The following is a 24,136-nucleotide window of genomic DNA, read 5'->3' as shown; positions in this document are numbered from 1 at the left end:
TAATATTTTACTATACTAACTTCACAGAGATTTTATTTGCTTTATTTATGTTTGCTAAAGTTTAAAATTCTCCTGTTGCTTATTATAAGTTATTGTTAGGGATATTTGTAGATTTTTAAAATTATTTATTGCTTCCTACTATTTTCTGATTACATGTATATCTAGGTTTGGTCAGGACCATGCCAAGTCAAACTTAATTTGGAATTTCAAAACGCGAGAAGAATTGAGAGATAGTCTTGAATCTGAAATGAGAGCATTTAATATTGATAGAGAGCTTGGTAGTGCTAATGTTATCTCCTGGAACCATCATGAATTTGAGGTAAATGTTAATTTTTGTAGTGTATTTATTTTTTAAAAGTATTAGCTTGAAGTTATGCATTTTAAAAATTTGTAATTGCTTTATGTATATCTCTCCCTTTCACTTACAATTTTATATACGAGAAATTGGAAAACTTTCACTTTGCCTGAGGCAAATGAAAGATTAAATTTGTTAAGTACCTGAGTTTTGTACCTGAAAACCATGTAGGAGTTTTAATAAATTTGATCCTATGCATTCTAGATCTGTGCTCTGCTTGTTTTCTTTCCCTTTAGATTCTTTGTTGAAACATATCTGTTCCTCTTATTTCTTGTACCTTGTTCAGTAGACTTGTGTTATTTTAATTCTGAATGTGGCCTTTTTTTTTGCTGCTCTATTAAAATAGTGATGTGAATAATGACAAAACAAGAACAAGAAATATGGTGGTAGTATATTGTCTCTTGTGTGTTTAAATTTTTATTTTAGCTGTAAATTTGATCATGTTCATGACTCTGCTGACTTTGCTCTTTATCCCAACTGCTTTTCTTAAACTTACTGATTATTTGTTATTGCTCATCGCCTCCCGTTTGAAAAACCTTTCTTTACTTTGGTTTTGGGAATCTGTATTCTTGGGGATTTTCTCCTTCACTGTCCATTCTGCCTCCTTTGCTCAAATTTTTCCTTACTGTTCAATGGCTAAATGTTGATTGGCCCTGAAGGATCAGTTCTTGGTCTTCTTTTTCATTTATATTTATTGACTCAGTACTCTCATCCATTCTTATGGGTTTTTGTTGTTGTTGTTATTTACTGATGGAGAAAGTAATTACTTTAGCAAAGTAATGCTCAAAATTCTCCAAGCCAGGCTTCAACAGTATGTGAACTGTGAAATTCCAGATGTTCAAGCTGGGCTAAGAAAAGGCAGAGTAACCAGAGATCAAATTGCCAACATCTGTTGGATCATCGAAAAAGCAAGAGAGTACCAGAAAAACATCTACTTTTACTTTATTGACTGCACCAAAGCCTTTGACTCTGTGGATCACAAAAAACTGTTGAAAATTCTTAAGAGAGATGGGAATAGCAGACCACCTTGCTGGCCTGTGGCTTCCTTGGTAGCTCAGATGGTAAAGAGACCACCTGCAGTGTGGAGACCTGGGTTTGATCCCTGGGTCGGGAAGATCCCCTGGAGAAGGAAATGGCAACCCACTCCAATATTCTTGCTTGGAAAATCCCATGGATGGAAGAGCCTGGTGGGCTTGGCAGGCTGTAGTCCATAGGGCTGCAAAGAGTCGGACATGACTGAGTGACATTTTTTACCTGCCTCCTGAGAAATCTGTATGCACATCAAGAAGCAACAGTTAGAACTGGACATGGAACAACAGACTGTTTCCAAATCGGGAAAGAAGTACGTCAAGGCTGTATATTGTCACCCTGCTTATTTAAAGTACATGCAGAGGAGTAAGTAGCTGCAGTGTTGGAAAAATGGCAGAGGAAGAACCAAGAAGAAAGATCCCTTTGGTTCCAGAGAATCTCTTGAAAAAGAGGAAGGCTTATCAGGCCCTCAAAGCCACCCAGGCAAAACAGGCGCTTTTGCAAAGGAAGGAGCAGAGGAAAGGAAAACAAATCAAGTTTAAGCGACTAGAATGGTTTGTACATGATTCCTGGCGGCAACTACGGGACAGAGTGCGACTCAGACGGCTAAAAGTGAAACCGCATGGCTTGGAAGTGCCAGACAAACATTCCTTGGCCTTTGTTGTACGCATTGAAAGGATTAATGGGGTGAGTTCACTGGTGCAAAGGACCATTGCCAGACTTCGCCTAAATAAGATTTTCAGTGGTGTCTTTGTGAAAGTGACCCCTGAAACCATAAAGACGCTTCGTATCGTGGAACCTTATGTGACCTGGGGATTTCCAAATCTGAAGTCTGTTCGGGAACTCATCTTGAAACGTGGACAAGCGAAGGTCAAGAACAAGGTCATCCCTCTGACAGACAACACAGTTATTGAGGAGCACCTGGGAAAGTTTGATGTCATTTGCTTGGAAGACCTCATTCATGAAATTGCCTTCCCGGGGAAGAATTTCCTGGTGATCTCAAGGTTCCTATGCCCTTTCCAACTCTCAGTGGCCCGTCATGCTACCAAGAATAGAGTGGGCTTCCTCAAGGAAGTGGGCTCACCAGGCTATCGAGGTGAACGCATCAGTCAGCTCATCCGGCAGCTGAACTAAACCCAGCGTACCTGAAAATAGTGTACTGGAAGCGTGTGTTGTTGTTTTATGGACTTGTCACTCAGTATCTTCAGGGAAGATTGTTTTCTGCTAGAATATATCTTCAGAAACTGGAGGAAAGGGCCAGGGGAAACACGGTGATGTTCCCAGCCTGCACTGCATCCCACCTCAGTTCCAAGGAAGAGTTCCTGTGGTGACCACCGTCCACCTCTGAAACCAGCAAAGGCTCATGCCACGGAGGAAGAAGTCCTCTTCTATCACGTCTCTCCTGGGCTGTACTGTTGGTGACTGAACACTTACCTTTGAGTACAAGACAGCAGTGGACCAAGCCCAGGAGCATGTTGAACCTGGGGTTTCCTGGGGCCTTGTTTTTGGAAGAACTTGAAGTTAGAATTGAGTTAAGTTAGAACTTAAAATTGAAAGCACACAAAAACGGTAGAAAAAAAAAAAAGTACATGCAGAGTACATCACTGGATGAAGCACAAGCTGGAATCAAGATTGCTGGGAGAAATATCAATAACCTCAGATACGCAGATGACACCACTCTTATGACAGAAAGTAAAGAAGTGAAGAGCCTCTTGGTGAAAGTGAAAGAGGAGAGTGAAAAAGTTGGCTTAAAACTCAACATTCAGAAATCTAAGATCATGGCATCTGGTCCCTGCACTTCATGGAAAATAGATTCTGAAACAGTGGAAACAGAGACTTTATCTTCTTGGACTCCAAAATCACTGCAGATGGTGACAGGAGCCATGAAATTAAAATATGCTTGCTCCTTGGAAGAAAAGCTATAACAAACCTACACAGCATATTAAAAAAGCAGACTTCGCTGGCGTCTAGTCAAAGCTATGGTTTTTCCAGTAGACATGTATGGATGTGAGAGTTGGAGTATAAAGAAAGCTGAGCACCGAAGAACTGATGCTTTTGAACTGTGGTATTGGAGACTCTTGAGAGTCCCTTGGACTGCAAGGAGATCAAACCAGTCAGTCCTAAAGGAAATCAATCCTGAATATTCATTGGAAAGACTGATGCTGAAGCTCCAATACTTTGAGCACATGATGCGAAGAACTGACTCATTGGAAAAGACCCTGATGCTGGGAAAAATGGAAGGAAGGAGAAGAAGGGGATGACAGAGGATGAGATGGTTGGATGCCATCACCAACTGGATGGACTTGAGTTTGAGCAAACTTCTGGAGTTGGTAATGGACAGGGAGCCTGGTGTGCTGCAGTCTGTGAGGTCGCAAAGAGTCAGACATGACTGAGTGACTGAACTGAACTGAACTGATGGAGAATCCCATGGACAGAGAAGCATGGTGGGTCCATAGGGTTGCAAAGTGTCGGACACGACTGAGCAGCTAACACATACACACAATGATGGCTTTAAGACTTTTATCTTCTGCTTAGACTTTCTTTCCTAGATTTCATACTTTTGCCTTATGAATTGGATATCTGATAAACTTCTAGAACTTAGCTCTAAAACTGTGCTCTGCTTCTTCCCTCAAATCTAGTTCACATACAGTCTTTCTAATCTTAGTTAATGACTACTTATTTTCTAGTCAAAACCCTTGAAATCATCTTTTTTCTTATGCCGCAATTCAGTTTGTCAGCAAATTCTATTCAGTGCACCTTCAAATTTTGCCCAGAATCCAGCCCTCTTCTCTTTATGGGATTGTAGCAATTTCTGCGCTTCCCCCATTGCCTCTCTACAATCTGTTATCCACTTGGTTAGCAGTATGATCTTGTTATAGTGTAAGTCGATCTTGTCACTTCTCTGCTGAAAGCACTCTGGTACTTCCCAAAGGTTCCCAACTCACATTTGTAAAAGCCTGGGTCTTTAAAATGACTTACAAAACAAAATAGGTATCCCCTAAATCGAAGCAGTGTTTCTTTGATCTCATCTCCTAGTATGCTCCCACTGTTGGCTCTGGCCACTCTGGCTTCCCCGAAAACATGAAATTCATATTCTTGAATCAAGGTCTTTCTACTTGCAGTTCCCTTTGCTTAAAATCTTATTTTCTACAGAGAGTTTCATTTCTTTCAAGTCATTTGCTAGATGTCATCATCTGAGTGGGCCTTCTCTGGCCACTGTGTTTAAAATTACAGCCTTCTTCATACACATGTGAACACACACACGTATGCACGCATATTCGGTCTCCCCACTCCCTCCTTGCTTTATTTCATTCCATAGTACATACTATCACCCAACTATCATGTATATATTTCTTTTTTATCTGCTACTTCCGTAAGAACAGAATTGTTAGTTTCATACTACATCCCTAATAACTAGTAAAGTGCATAATGCATACCTTATGTTCTTAATAAATGGAGTTGAACAAATTGAAACTCAGAAATTATGGGAAAAAATGAAATGGATATACATATATTTTATACTGTATAGTTTATAATTTTAGGAAACAGTCATCATAGGCTTTGGTAAAAGGATTTTGATAAATTGGTCAAGAAATTCCTTTTTACAGTTGTTCGCAAATCTTCACTGAGACAAACTCCAGTTCTGGGTCATAGGCTACTTCCTCACATATTAATTCCAGTGTGTAACCTGAACATAGGGAGAATGAATACTATATAAAAATGAGTACTATGTTATAAAATATAGTTGATGTGTTGGGAGATCGAAGAAGGCCCTAAGTACCATGTATGAGTTTGGCAAACTGTGTGTGGTGTGCGATCATTTACTTTTTGCTTAGTTGTAGCCAGATTGTCTCTTTAAGGTTTTTGGTATTTTCTTCCCTTAAATCTTCATGGACACTATATAGTCCTCTTGACAGTTTTTATTTGAAAGCCTTACATCCATAAAACTAGTGTGGAATTCTGACTGTCAACATTTAACTGAACTACTAAGTCATATTAATAATAATTAATTATGAGATATTTTAAGAAATGATTTTTGTTTGTTTGTTTGTTAAAGACTAACTCATCAAGAAAAGAAAGCTCTGAACAGGAAGAATTAAGAAGTGATTGTGTGAAAATTTCTAAAAATGTAAACTATAATAATGTAATTTGCTTTTATTAATAAAGGTTAAATATGAGTGCTTGGCAGAGGAGATCAAAATAGGAGATTATTACCTGAGATTACTATTGGAGGAAGATGAGAATGAAGACAGTGGATCAATTAAGCGATCGTAAGCTACTCTTCATATCATTATATTTGTTTTCACTGTTAGTCTCATGGGTAATTCTATTGTGAATTTTCTTTTAATCTAGGTATGAATTTTTTAATGAACTTTATCATCGTTTCCTGCTCACCCCAAAAGTAAACATGAAGTGTTTATGTTTACAAGCCCTTGCCATTGTTTATGGCAGATGTCATGAAGAAATAGGACCTTTTACAGATACAAGATATATCATTGGAATGTTAGAAAGGGTAAGGATGTCTTTAAAAGAAAATGCTATTTGATAATGTCATTGGAGTATATGTTAAATTTTCAAAACTAAAGTGCTATTTGATCACATTGCTGCCAGAACTTTCTACCTGAGTTTTTCTGTTGTTTATATTATACTTATTTAAATATAAGTTAGGAAAACAGGAAAATAACTAACGGGTTAGCATTTGTCCATGTCAGTTTATTTTTTTTAGTTGCTGCTTGTGAATTTTAGTGACCTATTTGCCAGTCTTTAAGTATGGATGAACTGGACAGGTGTATAAAATAAATAGTGACTTTTAGAGTTGAATATTCTTTTGAAATGGACATTTTGGAAGAATCTTAAATGATGCTAGCATACTAAGCTTCAAAATGTAAAAACAGTAAGACTTAGAAAGGGAACCTTGAGTTAGCATAGTTTTGGAGTGTTGTTTTTCTTTTAATTTAATAAAGTTTGTTTAACATTTGAGCAAGGTGAGACAAGAACAAACTGACCTATCCATCCATTATACAGCTCAAATTTGAGCATTATTTACCTCTTAGACAGTTTATACATCTTATTCTTTTATTTGTGTTTGCATTCCTTTTAACAATTTAAATTTCAGTGTTTCAGCCTTAGAATCATTTCACCAGTTTTTAAAATGGTCATTGGTGCTTGCTATAATGCCTTAACTCTCAGCCATGCTTTGTGGGGTAGAAAACTGGTTCTGAGTAAGTTCAGAGAACAGACCCAGGAAATAGCTAGATGAAAATTCTTAATTTCACTGTTACACCAGATTTCACAATTGAATTCTAATTCACTCTTATTCCAGTGAACCTGAGTACTTGTGACATAACATTTGTGTTTTAGGCAGAAAAATTTTTCCTTATTGTGTTCATGATTATGTGATTTATGTGAAATATCACTAATCAGTTCTTTAGAATTTTTACTTGAGTATCATTTGGGCCAATTTTTTCATTTACTTCAGTTTTTAATATGCATTCTTAAAGGCTATGTATTAATCTGGTTATGACTTAAAGTATCTGCTTTTCTAGAGAAATTAGACATGTTTTATAAAGTTATAAAAACTGTAAGACATCGAAGAATTGCAGTAATTGACAGTCTTCTCTGATATTCTTTGTTTACAGGATGACATTATTTCTTTTTGGCTGTTGGTTGGCTTTGTCCAGTGATGATAATGTCTTAATCTGTGTTTGTATTTATTCACTTCTGACTAAATTCTTGTTTATTTCAATAGTGTACAGATAAACTTGAACGAGATAGGTTGATCCTCTTCCTTAACAAGTTGATCCTTAATAAGGTACAGTATTTTGCATAAATATGCTGCTGTTTCCAAGTTAAGTCACACATATGTAGAGAAGATAAATGATTACAGTTTGGATTAATTAGCAAGACATGGTTCTTGTCTCATTTTTTCTTTTTAGATCAGGAAACTCTGCACTCAACTCTTGAAGGGAAGAGTTCTTGCCAAATGTCCATTTTTTTTGTTTTCTTTTTTTGAAATTGACACTGACTTGCTTAATTTCATTCTCATTTTTAGTAAATAATACAGATGTTTATCAATGAAATAAGTTCTATGAAAATTTAATTTCAATTATAATCTCTTCCTAACTTCTAAGAAATTACCAGTTTTTATCTTGCTTACAAAAACAAACTGGAGTTAAATTCTTTAATATACTAGATTCTACTTCTAATTATAGAATAATCTATTTATCAACAAAAAGATACTGGAAAGATGGAGGATAACTGTAGAACCAGAGTTTATTCCACCCAGTCTTTAATTTATTTTTGTTTTGCTCAGAACATATTTAAGTAAAAATTCTTTATGTGAACTCTCTGTAATGTTGTTTTCCCTTTTTAACTTTTATCTAAATTGATACTCTTTGAACACAAAATTCTGAAAATACTGAGTAATACCATTTATACGTTAGTTTTTCCAAAGAGATTCCACATATTCCACATATATATTCCATATATTCCACATAAAAGATTCTCTTCTTTGAGAACCTTTTAGGTAGTCATATCTGTTGGAGAGAAAAATTTTAAATTGTATAAACATGTTTCTGTGTTTTAGAAAAATGTTAAGGACCTGATGGATTCAAATGGAATTAGAATCCTTGTGGATTTGCTTACCCTTGCACACCTCCATGTAAGCCGAGCTACAGTACCACTGCAGGTATGCATGCTTATCTAGATTTCATAAGTTTAACCTTCTTTGAATATGAATTTAGGATCGAAAGAATCATGACCTCAGATCAAAAGAATCGGGGACAGCATTAAACCAGTACCTGCATTCACATTATAGAGGTCCCAGAAGGAGAAGACAGAGAGGAAAAGGACCTGAGAAAATATTTGAAAAGATAATAGCTGAAAACTTCCCTAACATGAGGGCTTCCCTGGTGACTCAGAGGGTAAAGAATCCACCTGCAGTATGGGAGACCTAGGTTTGGTCCCTGGAGAAGGGAATGGCAAGCAACTTAAGTATTCTTGGCAGGAGAATTCCATGGACAGAGTTGCCTGCTGGGCTACAGTCCATGGGGTCACGAAGAGTAGGATACGACTGAGCAACTTACGCTTAACCTAACGTGGGAAGGGAAATAGTTAACCAAGTCCAGGAGGCACAGAGAGTCCCAGTCAGGATAAACCCAAGAGGAACATACAAGACACATAGTAACCAAACTGACAAAAATTAAAGATAAAGGTAAAATATTAAAAGCAACAAGGGAAAAATGAGAACATGCAAGAGAACTCCCATCAGGCTATCAGCTGATTTCTCAGCAGAAACTCTTCACACCAGAAGGGAATGGCATGATATATTTAAAGTGATGAAAAGGAAGAACCTGCAACCTTGCCGGGTGGAATATTCTACCCAGCAAGACTCTCCTTCAGATCTGATGAATCAAAAGCTTTCTAGACAAGCCAAAGTTGAGAATTCAGCTTTACAACAAATGCTAAAGAAACTTCTCTAGGCAGGAAACAAGAGAAGGAAAAGACCTACTTATAGAAAGTAAACCCAAAACAACTAAGAAAATAATAGGATCATACATATTGATAATTAACTTTCAATGTAAATGGATTAAATGCACCAAGCAAAAGACATAGACTGCCTGAGCAGATGAAAACATGTGCATATATGCACTGCCATTTACCATATCACTCTGCTTGAACCCCCCCCAAATTGTATGTAATTATTTTTTATTGTTAGGCAAATCATGTTTTCATTATGGCTTGCAGTTGTAATTACCCATGATTATATAACTATTACTCAATACCATTGTCTGATAATTAGTCAGCAGAAAAATAATAGAACTCTATATCATCAAAACTATACTTTAACTGAAAGACTTCTTCTAATACCTAACTTAGAGAAAGGATCTATACTTGTTTCATTGGTGATATTTTTAGTGTTAATGTTAAATTTTTGTTTTATCTTCTTCTTTGAGGAGGTGGGTAGAATTGTATACAAATGTGCTATTTCAATATTCAGTTCAGTTCAGTCGCTCAGTCGTGTCCGACTCTTTGCGACTCCATGAACCGCAGCATGGCAGGCCTCGCTGTCCATCACCAACTCCCAGAGTCCACCCAAACCCATGTCCATCGAGTCGGTGATGCCATCCAATCATCTCATCCTCTGTCGTCCCTTCTCCTGTGCTCAATCCATCCCAGCATCAGGGTCTTTTCCAGTGAGTCAACACTTCGCATCAGGTGGCCAAAGGATTGCAGTTTCGGCTTCAGCGTCAGTCCTTCCAATGAACACCCAGGACTGATCTCCTTTAGGATGGACTGATTGGAATTCCCTGTGGTCCAAAGGACTCTCAAGAGTCTTCTCCAACACCACAGTTCAAAAGTGTCAATTCTTCGGTGCTCAGCTTTCTTTATATTCCAACTCTCACATCCATACATGACGACTGGAAAAACCATAGCCTTGACCAGACGGACCTTTCTTGACAGAGTAATGTCTCTGCTTTTTAATATGCTATCTACATTGGTCATAACTTTCCTTCCAAGGAGTGAGCGTCTTTTAATTTCATGGCTGCAATCACCATCTGCGGTGTATTTGGAGCCCCCGAAAACAAAGTCTGACACTGTTTCCCCATCTATTTCCCATGAAGTGATGGGACCAGCTGCCATGATCTTCGTTTTCTGAATGTTGAGCTTTAAGTCAACTTTTTTCACTCTCCTCTTTCACTTTCATCAAGAGGCCCTTTAGTTCTTCTTCACTTTCTGCCATAATGGTGTTGTCATCTGCATATCTGAGGTTATTGATATTTTTCCCAGCAATGTTGATTCCAGCTTGTGCTTCTTCCAGCCCAACATTTCTCATGATGTACTCTGCATATAATAAGTTAAATAAGCAGGATGACAGTATACAGCCTTGACGTACTCCTTTTCCTAGTTGGAACCAGTCTGTTGTTCCATGTCCAGTTCTAACTGTTGCTTCCTGACCTTCATACAGGTTTCTCAAGAGGCAGGTCAAGTGGTCTGGTAGTCCCATCTCTTTCAGAATTTTCCACAGTTTATTGTGATCACACAGTCAAAGGCTTTGGCATAGTCAATAAAGCAGAAATAGCATTTTCTATTACTGGGTACAAGTAATAGTAATTATAACACTTGAATTACAATGTATGGGAATACCAGACCACCTTACTTGCCTCTTGAGAAACCTATATGGAAGTCAGGAAGCAACAGTTAGAACTGGACATGGAACAACAGACTGGTTCCAACTAGGAAAAGCAGTACGTCAAGGCTGTATATTGTCACCCTGCTTATTTAACTTCTATGCAGAGTACATCATGAGAAATGCTAGGCTGGAAGAAGCACAAGCTGGAATCAAGATTGCCGGGAGAAATATCAATAACCTCAGGTATGCAGATGACACCACCCTTATGGCAGAAAGTGAAGAGGAACTAAAAAGCCTCTTGATGAAAGTGAAAGAGGAGAGTGAAAAAGTTGGCTTAAAGCTCAACATTCAGAAAACTTAAGATCATGGCATCCAGTCCCATCACTTCACAGGAAATAGATGGGGAAACAGTGGAAACAGTGTCAGACTTTATTTTTTTGGGCTCCAAAATCACTGCAGATGGTAATTGCGGCCATGAAATTAAAAGATGCTTACTCCTTGGAAGGAAAGTTATGACCAACCTAGATAGCATATTAAAATGCAGACATTACTTTGCCAGCAAAGGTCCGTCTAGTCAAGGCTATGGTTTTCCAGTGGTCATGTATGGATGTGAGAGTTGGACCGTGAAGAGAGCTGAGCGCTGAAGAATTGATGCTTTTGAACTGTGGTGTTGGAGAAGATTCTTGAGAGTCCCTTGGACTGCAAGGAGATCAGTCCTGGGTGTTCTTTGCAAGGACTGATGTTGAAGCTGAAACTCTAATACTTTGGCCACCTCATACAAAGAGTTGACTCATTGGAAAAGACCCTGATGCTGGGAGGGATTAGGGGCAGGAGGAGAAGGGGATGACAGAGGATGAGATGGTTGGATGGCATCACCGACTCGATGGACATGAGTTTGGGTAAACTCCGTGAATTGGTGATGGACATTGAGGCCTGGCGTGTTGCAATTCATGGGGCCGCAAAGAGTTGGACATGACTGAGCGACTGAACTGAACCAAGGTACTATTCTGGTACACAAAATGTAATAACTCTCTAAATGCCATAACAGCCCTCTCATTTTACAGATGAGGTAAAAGAACAACAGAGAGGTTAAGTATGTTTTCCAAGATACCTAATAATGGACAGAGCCGGAGTTAGAAGCCAGAGTCTATGTTCTTAACTACTTTCCTATACCTCTGTGAATCTAACTGAAAGCTGATAGTAATGAGGGTATTTAAATCATGTTTTAATAAAATATACTAAGTACATAAAAATTTTGTCCTAGATTCTCATAAACAATGGTATATGAAATTAAAAGAATTATCTGTCATGAGGGTAGTAGATTGAAAGTAACTATTTAAAAAAACTGAAAGTCTTCCTGTTTAACTATTTGACCTTAGGTGTTTATTGAAATTTTCAGTTGTTGTAAATTTTTTCCCTCAAAACAACTTTAATATTTTAAGCATTGTATTTTTGGTTAATGGCCCGTTTTTGAGTATGTAACTATTTACAGTGTTCTTCGCTACTAAAATTTTAGTGTCCTGATAATTTATTACTGGGCTTCCTTGGTGGCTCAGATGGTAGAGAAGCTGCCTGCAAAGCAGGAGACCCAGGTTTGATCCCTGGATCAGGAAGATCCCCTGGAGAAGGTAATGGTTACCCACTCCAGTATTTTTGTCTGGAGAATTCCATGGACAGAGGAGCCTAGTGGGCTACAGTCCATGGATTTGCAAAGAGTCCAACACTACGGAGTGACTAACACTTACTAATCAGGCATATAGATGTCTTTGAATTTAGCTTAGATTGCCAAGTGAATTTAGGAAACTGTTTACTTCAAATGCATAATAAGTAGCATTTTAGTACTATTAAGTATCTAATTCTCAACTCTTCAAATCAGGTAATTTAAATTTTAGATGGATTTCTGCTACTGCTAAGTCACTTCAGTCGTGTCCAATTCTGTGCGACCCCACATACGGCAGCCCACCAGGCTCCCCCGTCCCTGGGATTCTCCAGGCAAGAACACTGGAGTGGGTTGCTGTTTCCTTCTCCAGTGCCTGAAAGTGAAAAGTGAAAGTGAAGTCCCTCAGTCGAGTCCGACTCTTCATGACCCCATGGACTGCAGCCTACCAGGCTCCTCCATCCATGGGATTTTCCAGGCAAGAGTACTGGAATGGGGTGCTATTGCCTTCTCCCTAGATGGATTTCTAAAGATATATAAACTCAAGAAATTGGTACTGTTCAACTTTTTATGTTATCTGTCCCCTTAGACTTCTGCCTTGAAAAATAACTAAATCCTTTTAAAACTTAGAGCAATGTGATTGAAGCTGCTCCAGATATGAAGAGAGAGAGTGAAAAGGAATGGTACTTCGGCAATGCAGACAAAGAAAGGAGTGGGCCGTATGGATTTCATGAGGTATGTGTTTCAGAGAAACTTTTCATGGAAGTCTTAGCCTTTTTAATGTCCTCCTGTGTAGCACATATAGAGATGTGTAGTATTTTAAATCTGTGATTTAATTTACTATCATCAGTTCTAAGGACTTCACTTCCATTTGAAAGACTCACATATGTAGACACACACACACACAACCATGTCTTTAGTTCTTAGTGTTAAAAGCTGTTGGGACCTCCATAGTGGTTCAGTGATTAGGGTTCTGTGCTTCCACTGTAGGGGGCCCAGGTTTAATCCCTGGTGTGGGAACTTAAGTTCCCCCATGCTATGGCATGATCAGTCAATCAATCAATAAAAATATTTCAAGAGGAATGCATCCTCAGAATGCAATTAAACACTTTAAAAGCTGTTGTCATGGCATCCCTAATAATTATTAGGGAAATTAAAACAAAACTCAATGAGATACCACCTCACATCAGTCAGAATGACCATCATTAAAAACTCTACAAATAACAGATGCTGGAGAGGGTGTGGGGAAAGGGAACCCCTCCTAAACTGTTGATGGGACTGTAAACTGGTCTAGCCACTGTAGAAAACAGTATGGAAGTTCCTCAGAAAAACTGAAAATAGAGTTGCCACATGATCTAGCAGTCTCACTGCTGGGCATATATCCAAACAAAACTGTGATTCAAAAGGTGTGTGCACCTATGTGTTCATAGCATCACTATTCACAGTAACCAAGGCGTGAAAGTAACCTAAATGTCTGTTGACAGATGGGTGGATAAAGAATAACACATGCAACGCGTGGTACATAGATACAATGGAATACTACTTAACCACAAAAAAGAATGAAATAATGCCATTTGTAGGAGCATGGGTGCAACTAGAGATGATCATACGAAGTGAGATACGTCAGAAAGAGATACTGTGTATCACTTATATATGGAATCTGAAACATGACATGAGTGAACTTATACATGAAACCTAAATAGACTCAGAGACTTGTGGTTGCCAAGGAGGAAAAAAAGTGGGGGAGGGATGGATTGGGAATTTGGAGTTAGCAGATGCAAGCTAGTGTGTATATATAATAGAATGAATAAACAGCAAGGTCCTACTGTATAGCACAGGGAACTATGTTCAAGATCCTGTGATGAACCATAATGGAAAAGTGTATGTGCATAACAGAATGTACTTCGCTGTAAAGCAGAAATTAACATTATAAATCAAGTATACCTCAACAAAAAATTATTAAGAAAATAAAAATTATAAAGTTTTGAGGTAGTGCTCAGATTTTTAATGACTTTTATATAACAATAGCTATCTTAATAATTATGTTAAAGGGCAATGCTTCTTTATGGTATGAACAGGTTAAGTTTTAATATGCAGTCTTAAAGTAATTGAAAATTGCATATCCAGTCCAAGAGCAATTTCCATCTGAACATCTGGTGATGTTTGGTCCTTCCTCTCTGTTTTTTTGTTTGTTTGTTTCTTGCTGCTGCACCGGGTCTTTGTTTCTAGGCCAGGCTTTCTCTCGTTGTGCCAAGTGGAGGCCACTCTCTAGTTGTGGTGCGTGGGCTTCTCAGTGCAGCGGCTTCTCTTACGGAGCATGGGCTCTCGAGTGCGTGGGCTTCAGTGATTGCAGCACGTGGGCCCGATAGTTGTCACACACAGGGTTTTAGTGCCTATGGCACGTGGACTTAGTTAGCCTGTGGCATGTGTAACTTTCCTGGACTAGGGATCGAACCCATGTTCGTTCCCTGCATTGGCAGGAGGATTCTTTACCCCTGGGCCACCTGCCATGCAGGGAAGTCCTGCCCTCTCATTCTTGACTTCCAGGCTAAGTTGGCATTTAGTCAAAGATAGTTTTGTAGAAGACCAGGCCTTCTGCTTATATGTAATTTGGTTGTTTATACTCTGCCTATGGTTTTTATTTTTTCGTATGTTTCTAATGCTCTGCAGTTTAACCAAGTAAGTGGTTATTTTCTAATATTAAATTTGAGTGCCTGAAGCCCTCCCAACAAAATCTGTTGTTTTCTAATAGTGAATTTGCATATATATTTCATAGCTTTGTATTTTTTGTGAAATAGAAAACATTAGCAAACTTCATTTTGTTTGGTCTGCTTGTAGTAATGATGCCTTTGATTCATTTAGATGCAAGAATTGTGGACCAAAGGAATGTTAAATGCAAAAACCAGATGCTGGGCTCAAGGCATGGATGGATGGCGACCACTTCAGGCAATACCCCAGCTTAAGTGGTGTCTGTTAGCCAGTGGACAGGCTGTACTAAATGAAACTGACCTTGCCACCCTTATACTGAACATGTTGATCACAATGTGTGGATATTTTCCAAGCAGGTAAAATGTAACTGAATATTTCCATGGTTAACAGGGACTCTAAAACATGTTGTTTTCCTCATTTTTATGGATGTTTTCTAAGGCATTGGATTTTTCTAGTGAGTTAGAGCAAAAGTTTTCCATTTGTGGTTTTTTGAGGGAATGCAGTTTTGAATTTTGGAGCTTCTTGAAACAAGATATAATGAAATAATTTGCAAATTTTATTAATAGGGTAGCTAAAAAGCAACTTCTTCTGGAAAACTTCAAGTAATCTTACAAAATTGAGGTTTACTAGCTCTTCTCTATCAACAGTACAGGTTGTCATATTCATGTGATTGGGGTAGGAACCTTTTGAAATAAACACTGTAGTTCATGGTAGTTAGTGCCTAGTGCCTGCTCCTGATCTGTCAGGTTAATCTCTCCTGTTTTAAGAACCTGAGTCTAGGCCCGTATCTTGCCCCACTTGACTAGTGAAGGTATCCAGTGATAGTCATAATTGTAACCCTTACATAGCACTTTTCAATCTTTATACAACTTGAATATATATCATCTTGTTACTATAATAAAGATGTTTTGTCATGGAATTTACTGATTAGTTGTTGATCTTATAGCACTTGAGGCTTTCATAATTCCAGTTCTCTAAAATATGAATTCAGGTCAGGCTTAAAAACAAACAATTAGTATTCATAAGTGATGTATCATAAAAATTAAGGCCTGACCTGGAAAATACTGAGTAGTTAAAGTTTAAATTTATGTGAAAAGGTTTGATATGCCCTTTGGGGGTAATAGCCACTGACAGTGTTTTGGATAACATCAGATTTAATCAGTTAAATAGTAAATAAGAACCTCTGGCTGTTTTAGGGTACTGTTTTTCAAGGAAATCTTATGGAAGGAAATGAAATCCTATAAGCAGTCAAATAGATTTAAACCAAAATACCTAATCATGTTCCCAGCTGTATGAGAGCTTAGTCTTCATTAACAAAAAAAAAAAGGTAATAATGCTTCATGCCTAGTAGAATGTCACATGCTCTGAACATACAAATTTTAATAAATGTATTAAATATTAACCATAGAAAATATTTTTCTAGGGATCAAGATAATGCCATCATTCGGCCTTTACCCAGAGTGAAAAGATTATTGTCAGACAATGCTTGCCTTCCCCATATTATTCAGGTAAGTTACTTTTATGTAATAAACTAGGAATAATATTTTAAGAATCGTTTTCCCTTATGTAACTGTATTGTGAGCACCGGTCTTTGTTTTATTGTAGTCTGTTCCATTTTCAAAAAACATGAATTACTGTGGAAGGCTGCACATCCAAGGGCCTAGAATTGGGAAGCCTCCAAGCTCCAGAATTATTCTCAAGATGTTTTATTTATTATCTGTTCTTAAAAATCACAACAGCATAATAACTAAAAGGTGACATGCTCAAGTTCATGGTGCATGATGGTGTTTTAGGGGTACTGTTTCAGGGAAGCATACAGCAGGCCACAGATGGAGACGTGCTGGGTTGTATCTTAAGATATGGATGCAGCGGTCTTGTCAGCGTTTTGAGTCTTCTTAGTTATATGTTTCCATGGATCTCAGATGATCCAGAGTATTGAGTTGAAATTATGTAGGATGTACTAAAGTATCTTTTATTTATTCCTTATTGTTATTCTACTCTGGGAAGTAAGCTGCCTAAACTCTAGATGAGCCCTAACTAAGTCCGGCCCTTGAGATTTCAGGTCATTGTTTTCCCTATCTGTTGATTATTCTATTGTCAGATCTAATTTTTTATATTAACCACACATTTTGTGACTTTAAAATATGTCAGTAACTTGTGCAGTTTGTATCTTTCAGTTGTACTTTGGTGTGAGAAGGGAGAGGAGAGTATCATTTTATGTCCACAGATAAATAATAGGTGCCTGTGAAAGTCACTGGTAATGAAAAAAAAATTGTGAATATGACAGTGACAGGGCCCTATCAACTTTTTAAAAAAGCTTCCCAACTTCTGTTATTTAAGCATGCCAGCTTTTCAGTGTTCGTGCACTCTTCTGAAGAGCACTGCAGTTATTTCTTGCAGCTACTCTCACCCTAGCCTAGATGTCTCTGTAGCTGCACATGTGACATGGTACAAGGGGAAGGGCTTGTTTTCCATCCTGGCCTCTCTCCTCATGTAGATAAAGGACCATGCCTAAAACATCTGCCTCTGCCAAACATTTTCCAATACTCAGAAACTGAGAGGAAAGAAGTAGATGTAAATAAGGTTGAATTTCGGGCCAGGAAGGATTGACTGGAAAACAAATTTTAAGAGATGTGGTCAGCGTACCATGAAGTTTTGAGGGGAAGATGTATTTTAATTAACCAAAAATTATTGGTAATATCTGCGCAAGTATCAATAGAATGATAGAAGAAATTTATTGATAAACCTAGCTGCTTTTAAGCAGTTTGTGCCTCCATTATTTTTTTATACTGTTAACAAAAAAAGTTTCTTAGAAGCTGTTTTTGTTTTCACTTAATTTTCTATATTCTGGGAGGCCTTATGCTTGCAAAGCATAGTTAGGCAGCTGTAGTGTTTTTCAGGAACATTATCTATCTACATTGCTCGGTACAGGTTTCTGTACATTATTTGACCATAAGAGTAATAACCAGTTTTACCATCTAATACAACTTCAGGGTTTTTGGAATGGTCTAGAATATAGCAAATGAATATCCTAAGGTTTTTAGTATAGTCACTATTTCAGATATTGTAGGTTGTTGCCTGTTAATTTCCATATTTTTGTTAGAGTGATGTCTAATCTTAACACCATTAACTCTAGGAAAAATCCTATGTTATTGTGTCTCAGTTTTTCTTTTGTAAAATACGTCATAGTACTATTTTACTATGTACAATCAAAATACCTTGATGAATAGATAAGACACCAAAAACAGAAAAATTTAAATTACTTGAAGACATATGGCTATGCAGTCTCATATACTGAGTCTAGAACTTTGGCCTCTAGTCTGAGCTAATACTTATTTTCATTATTGTAATTTTTTTACTGGTAGCGTTTGACTCCAAACTGGGGATTCCTCAGAAGTAAGTGTTCATAGCAAATTGAAATGTTACTTTTGTTAAGATAAAACTTACTAAATTTATCAGGTTTAGTCATAGCAGTACTTGACACTTTTTTTTAATTAGTCCAGAGGCATTCCAGAGATTCCAAATAGTTCCTTCAGTATTGCTGGATCAGGTTTCTAGAGATGGCACCTCTTGGTACTGTCTGGTAGTAGCAGCCCTGCTGGTATTTGGTTACCCTCTTGCCTTGTACCTGCACTTGCACTATTTTTTTTAGTGCTGTTCCACTGAAAGCTGTGCTCTGCTCAGTTGTTTGAATTCCCAAATAGTCTTCACAGGATGCTTCATTTCAAATCAACTGACCTGAAACTAAGCCAGAGTGTAGCTACTCTTCTTTTTCCTTTTATCATTAACAGAGAAGTCCATTCAGGAAGAGTCCTGCACAAAAAACAATTTTCCCTCTAATCAAACAAAACAGCTTCAGGCATGGTTGGGCTTTTAATGAATAAGTTTTGATTACTTCTGTATTAATATTTTACTATCTCTGCATTAAATCTATAAAATATTTTTCAAATCTGCTTAGAAGCTAGTAGACAAACATACTGAGTCAGTCTGATTTTTATTTTACTGCTTCCTGCTTGGCTTCCCTCATAGCTCAGTTGATAAATCATCTGCCTGCCATGCAGGAGAGCTGGGTTCGAGTCCTGTGTTGGGAAGATCCCCTGGAGAAGGAAATGGCAACCCACTCCAGTATTCTTGCCTGGAGAAGCCCATGGACGGAGGAGCCTGGCAGGCTACAGTCCACAGATCGTAAGAGTCGGACACGACTTAGCGACTAGACCACCGCCACTACCACCACCACTTTCTACTTAGGAGAAACTGTAACTTGAGCGCATGAAATGCATAAACCTAAGATGAATGATGATGTTGCAAGTTTTAATAGCCCAGTAACAAAAACATTTTATTTCTTTTTGTAGCTACTGTTGACCTTTGACCCTATCCTTGTTGAGAAGGTTGCTATTTTGTTATACCATATTATGCAAGATAACCCACAGTTACCTCGACTTTATCTAAGTGGAGTATTTTTCTTCATCATGATGTATACAGGTTCCAATGTGCTTCCTGTTGCTCGGTAAAATTTATTTGAAATTATTTTAATTGTACATGGACAGATTTATTAAATTTATATTTTGTGAGCATGCCATTGCCTTTATTACATTTTTCATTTTAAGAGGTGTTTATATGTTTGAAAATATGAAAATTAGAAGATTGGGCAAAAGTTATTCAGAATCACACCATTTTACCACATCTAACATAAAAATTGTATCATCATCTAGTATTTTAATCAGATAGATTTAATATATTTATATTGTTTTACATTTTGCTTTTTTCTTAAAATTGGGTAATTTTTTATATTATTTAATTATAATATGACCATCATTAAAAATTTTTCTAATTTGTATAAATTCTTGCCTTAAATAAAAATTCAGCAGTTTGAGAATATGGATTTATAAGTTTAAGAGCCTTTTATGGCTTTTATTTATAAAAAAGGTCTGGTCTTAGCAAGGTCCTACTGTATAGCACAGGGAACTATATTCAATATCCTGTGATAAACTGTAATAGAAAATAATATAAAAAGAATATATGTGTATAACTGAGTCATTTCACCATACAGTAGAGACTGGCACAGCATAGTAAATCAACGATACTTCAAAAAAAAAAAAAAAAACCCACCCAGTCTTAGAAAATTAAGGTTATTAAATCTAAATCAGTTCCTGTATCTGATAAGTAATTTTTTTTCCCCTAGATTTTTGAAGTACACACATACCAAACAGGCCTTCAAGTCAGAAGAGGTAAGCCAGATTAATCCTCTGAATATGGGACTTAATACTGGGAACCTGTCCTGGCACTAATGTTTCCTAAGTTGTATATGTTTATTGGATTATAAGCGCTTGAAGGCAGATATTCTTTTGTTGATATTTTGCTTTCCTTGTGGTACCTTGCACAAAGAAAGTCTAACCTAATGTTTTAAAATAAATGTTGCCTATTAGACTTAATATTTAAATTATAGATGTGGTTATAACCTGACATTTGCTATCTATGAGTATAATTTGTTCCCTTTGTGTAAAATTTAATTAGTAGTGGTAATAAATAATTCATTATATGCCTGAGTCTCATATAGTCAGCTCAGATTTAGTAAGACTTTCACATTCTTTTTGTTCAGATCCCAGTGTGGGAGACGTGCTAAGTTTTTATTTTGAGGCTACTTACTTCTTCAGGTGCTCTCAAGTATTCTTGCCATTTTACTTGGGGAGGAATAATAGGAATATAAAAAATGAGACTTTATCCAGGTAGCTTTGACAAATGTAACTTTGTACCTACATTTTGCAGGAATGTTTACTGTAAATAAATAACTGAATCTTGTTTGAAATTTTGTTATACTTTTCATGAAACATTGATTTTCAGATTTTATTGAGAGTGGTATAAATCGAAACTGGACCTCTGTTTAAGAGACTAACCAAAGAGTGTTACATTACTTTGACAACAGACACAAGACCAAAACTGCCTATTTTATAGAGAAGCCAGTAAAATCCTAGAAAGTAATCTATCTACAATCTAATAATATTAAAGTGATGCCCATGGAAGTATGGTTTCTATAGCTCTATACAAATAGAAAATGAGAATAACAAGTTTCTTAAAAAGTTGCCTCTAATGCTACCACATTAACGCAACATAAAGCACTTTTGTCATTCTTTTTTTCCCCTTTTTTCTGTGCAGTTATGTATATGTAATCTTTTTTCAAGTTTTATATTATAAAATCATTTCACCTAACTTTTGAATAATTACAGCAAAACAGTATTTGTTTATAGCAGAACTCTAGATGTAGAACCAAATAAGGTTCTGTTCTAAAGGACAGAACAGCAGTTCCTCACCTAAAAGTTTAACAATGAATTTATGGCTTTTATTAGTAAAAAGCCTGAAATATTCATCATCTAATTTGTGCACTAAGTAGTAAAACCATATGTGGGCTTTTTTCACTTTTTTGTCAGATCCTAGAGGAACAAAACGGTCTCCGTTTGCCTAGAAGGAAATAAGAAAAGTATTTATAGTCCGTAGGGTTTTTTTTTTCTCCCCTCCTAGTTAGGTAAAGAAATGAGTTTTAAAATTTACCATGGTAAAAGTATGAACATTACCCTGACTCCATTTGGCCAACCAGAGAATATGAAGTTCTTAATACCATTAATTATAATTACTTTTAATAGAAATTCTCCGTCTAAGTTTTAGCCACACTTCATGACGATAGACTCTTTAAGATCTTGATTTTTCTAGACTTATTTTTGAAAACAGAAGCAAGTGTAGGTTGGGAACTACTGCCAACAGTGTAATAGAATAATTGATGTAAATCTTTGCTGGGTCACTACCATTACACATGGTCAGAGGCCCAGATGCCCTAAATAATGTTGGCAGTACCTGACCCCTGAGGAGAATTAAGGCTGCTGCAGGGCTAGAGGGGGTAGTTCCATCTTGGAGCTCATGCCAAGGCAGTTCATACCAGAAACCTTGCACTTCTCTTTTTGCCATTTTTTTCATCAAATTTCCAAAGCATAAAAGCAGTATGTTCCAATTAGCTTCTTAAAATGTTCTCTAATCCCAATTCATTTATTAGAAAACTGGAAGATAACTAAAGTTTTAAAGTGTTTCTAACTATATTTTGTTTTGTTTTGTTTTGTTTCATTTTAAAGACAAAAGGACAGGATATTTTTCAGAGAAGTATACTTGGGCACATTCTACCGGAAGCAATGGTTTGTTACTTAGAAAATTACGAGCCTGAAAAGTTTTCCGAGATCTTTCTAGGAGAATTTGATACTCCAGAAGCAATCTGGAGCAGTGAAATGAGGTAAATAGCTAGTCGATTGTATATTATACACAGACTCTCAACCTTTTGCCTTCTGATTTGACTTCTGTGAAAAGATTTACTTTTACTAGTTGCTTAATCTCAAGCTACAGTAGTCATTGGTGCCAAATCAAGTGACTTGTTCACAAAGCCCTCAGCTTTTTTCTTGTTCTAACTTGATGTGACAAAGTTACTGTTACCTTAGTGGAGTTTTACATAAGGGTGTGGAGCCTATTACCACCGGACTTTCAGGCAGTGAATTAGTGTGTATGTATGGGACATATGGGGCTTAAATTTAGATACTTCTTCTGAGTATTTGGAACTAGAACTCTGTCCCATTTAAAAACTATGCCCACAAAAAGTAGATCGGACTAGAGATACCGGAGTCATTTTAATTAGGGCTTCCTAGCCAGCACACATTGACCGTAATCTGGAGGTTGCCAGAGGAATGCTATAGGAAAGTCCATTTTCCACCAAGAAAAAGGAGAGGCCCAGAAGCCTATATCAGTATCTATACAGGGTGTGTCTGGTAAAGACTTGGCAGTTCATGATTCCAGTGTCAAGTTTGCCTCTCTGGACAACCCCTCAGTCTTCCTAGCTGGATGGCAGTTGATTTTCTGAGTCAGTTACCCACTTTTTTTGGCTGGCCCACACTCACAGTGCTACCTGCTGGTGGTCATTTGGCTTCTCTAACAGTTTGACCTATAGGCTTGACATGTACTAGCCACCAATTTGACTATATTCTGTATGACTGTCATATTTTTCATTGGGAACAAATGTATAGGAATATGAATAAGTTTATTGTAATTATTCTGTGTAATATTTTTCTTCTGAGACTGGTTGGTATGAGTCCCTCATCTGAAGGATGAAGCTTTGTGTATCCTGAGCAGATCCGGTTTCTGCTTAGCTGAGGGCCAGATCCTAGGTGTGCTAATTTAACTAAAATAAAGCCCACAGAGTGAGCTTCTTTGGGGAGAGAGCTGACTTGATTCCATGGCTGTGCCCTCACATGTGCAGATTCCATACCTTTTGACCGTCTAATGACTGAATTTTCAGTAAGAAGGGTTGGTATTCTCAGTCTTTTTCTCTTTGGTTTTCTCCACAGATAGTATTACAAACAAATTTATATCCATAAAGTGTTTGTACACAATAAATTTAGAATACTCTGAGTAACATTCTTAAAGCTCTCATTTAGGTCAATAACTGAGTTACTCTGAAGAAGATCCATGTAATTATCTTGCATGATTTCCTGTCGTAAACTTTTCTTTAACATAAAAGATAAAATAGGGACTTCCCTGTTGTCCCCGTGGTTAAGGCTCCATGCTCCGAATGCAGAGGGCCCAGGTTCAATCCCTGGTCAGGGAGCTAGGTCTCACAGGTCTCTATTAAGATCGGGTACAACCAAATAGGTAAATGTTTTTTTAAGTAAATAATGTCATCATAATGCTTGGAGACTTTTCTAATTGTAGGCGCCTTATGATAGAGAAGATTGCTGCCCATCTTGCTGATTTTACACCTCGTCTTCAGAGTAACACAAGAGCACTTTATCAATATTGCCCCATCCCAGTTATCAACTACCCACAACTAGAAAATGAACTATTTTGTAGTATTTATTATCTCAAACAACTTTGTGATACACTCCGGTTTCCAGATTGGCCAATTAAAGACCCGGTAAGTCAGCAGATTAATTTGTGCCTTCTTAAATCATAAAAATAACCTCTAATTGCTTCTGGGTAATTTCTTCTTTCTAAGAAGGATAATAGATTTCTTAAATAGTTCTTTTTACTTAAGCACTCTGTAATTTGACTGTATTTGGGTAAATCCTAAACTGAAAGTTTTTACAGGGAGCATAAAAGGACTTTACAATCTTGATCTTTTCTGACAAAAAACAAACTCAATTTCATACATGTAACAAAATTTGTTGACGTTCCATCGCTAAGTTGTGTCTGACTCTTTTCCGCTCCATGGGTTGCAGTGTGCCAG

At 37.2% G+C, this 24,136-nt stretch overlaps 2 protein-coding genes across 3 annotated transcripts in view; both read left to right on the top strand.

Moving 5' to 3' along the window:
- DNAJC13 (DnaJ heat shock protein family (Hsp40) member C13) overlaps positions 1-24,136 on the top strand; it is a 158,751-nt gene that overhangs the window by 79,615 nt on the left and 55,000 nt on the right. For both annotated transcript variants that reach the window (XM_004003339.6, XM_042237066.2), the window contains exons 22-33: positions 166-319; positions 5,552-5,655; positions 5,738-5,897; positions 7,134-7,196; positions 7,971-8,072; positions 12,805-12,909; positions 15,037-15,239; positions 16,307-16,391; positions 19,236-19,390; positions 20,066-20,111; positions 22,002-22,156; positions 23,623-23,824. In XM_004003339.6, coding sequence (XP_004003388.1) covers positions 166-319; positions 5,552-5,655; positions 5,738-5,897; positions 7,134-7,196; positions 7,971-8,072; positions 12,805-12,909; positions 15,037-15,239; positions 16,307-16,391; positions 19,236-19,390; positions 20,066-20,111; positions 22,002-22,156; positions 23,623-23,824 — 1,534 coding nt within the window. The remainder of the gene's footprint in view (positions 1-165; positions 320-5,551; positions 5,656-5,737; positions 5,898-7,133; positions 7,197-7,970; positions 8,073-12,804; positions 12,910-15,036; positions 15,240-16,306; positions 16,392-19,235; positions 19,391-20,065; positions 20,112-22,001; positions 22,157-23,622; positions 23,825-24,136) is intronic.
- Positions 1,761-5,551, top strand: LOC101119869 (large ribosomal subunit protein uL30-like). Its single transcript, XM_060395785.1, has one exon. The coding sequence runs from the start codon at positions 1,775-1,777 to the stop codon at positions 2,516-2,518; it is 744 nt and encodes a 247-aa protein (XP_060251768.1). The 5' UTR covers positions 1,761-1,774; the 3' UTR covers positions 2,519-5,551.

This window comes from Ovis aries, chromosome 1 (genome assembly GCF_016772045.2).
Source record: "Ovis aries strain OAR_USU_Benz2616 breed Rambouillet chromosome 1, ARS-UI_Ramb_v3.0, whole genome shotgun sequence".
Classification (NCBI taxonomy): Eukaryota; Metazoa; Chordata; class Mammalia; order Artiodactyla; family Bovidae; genus Ovis; species Ovis aries.
Note: the sequence above shows the minus strand (reverse complement) of the source record. Positions and strands in the feature narration are given on the sequence as shown.

Coding starts and splice junctions, on each gene's coding strand:
- LOC101119869 (XM_060395785.1), top strand. CDS start 1,775: ATGGCAGAGGAAGAACCAAGAAGAAAGATCCCTTTGGTTCCAGAGAAT.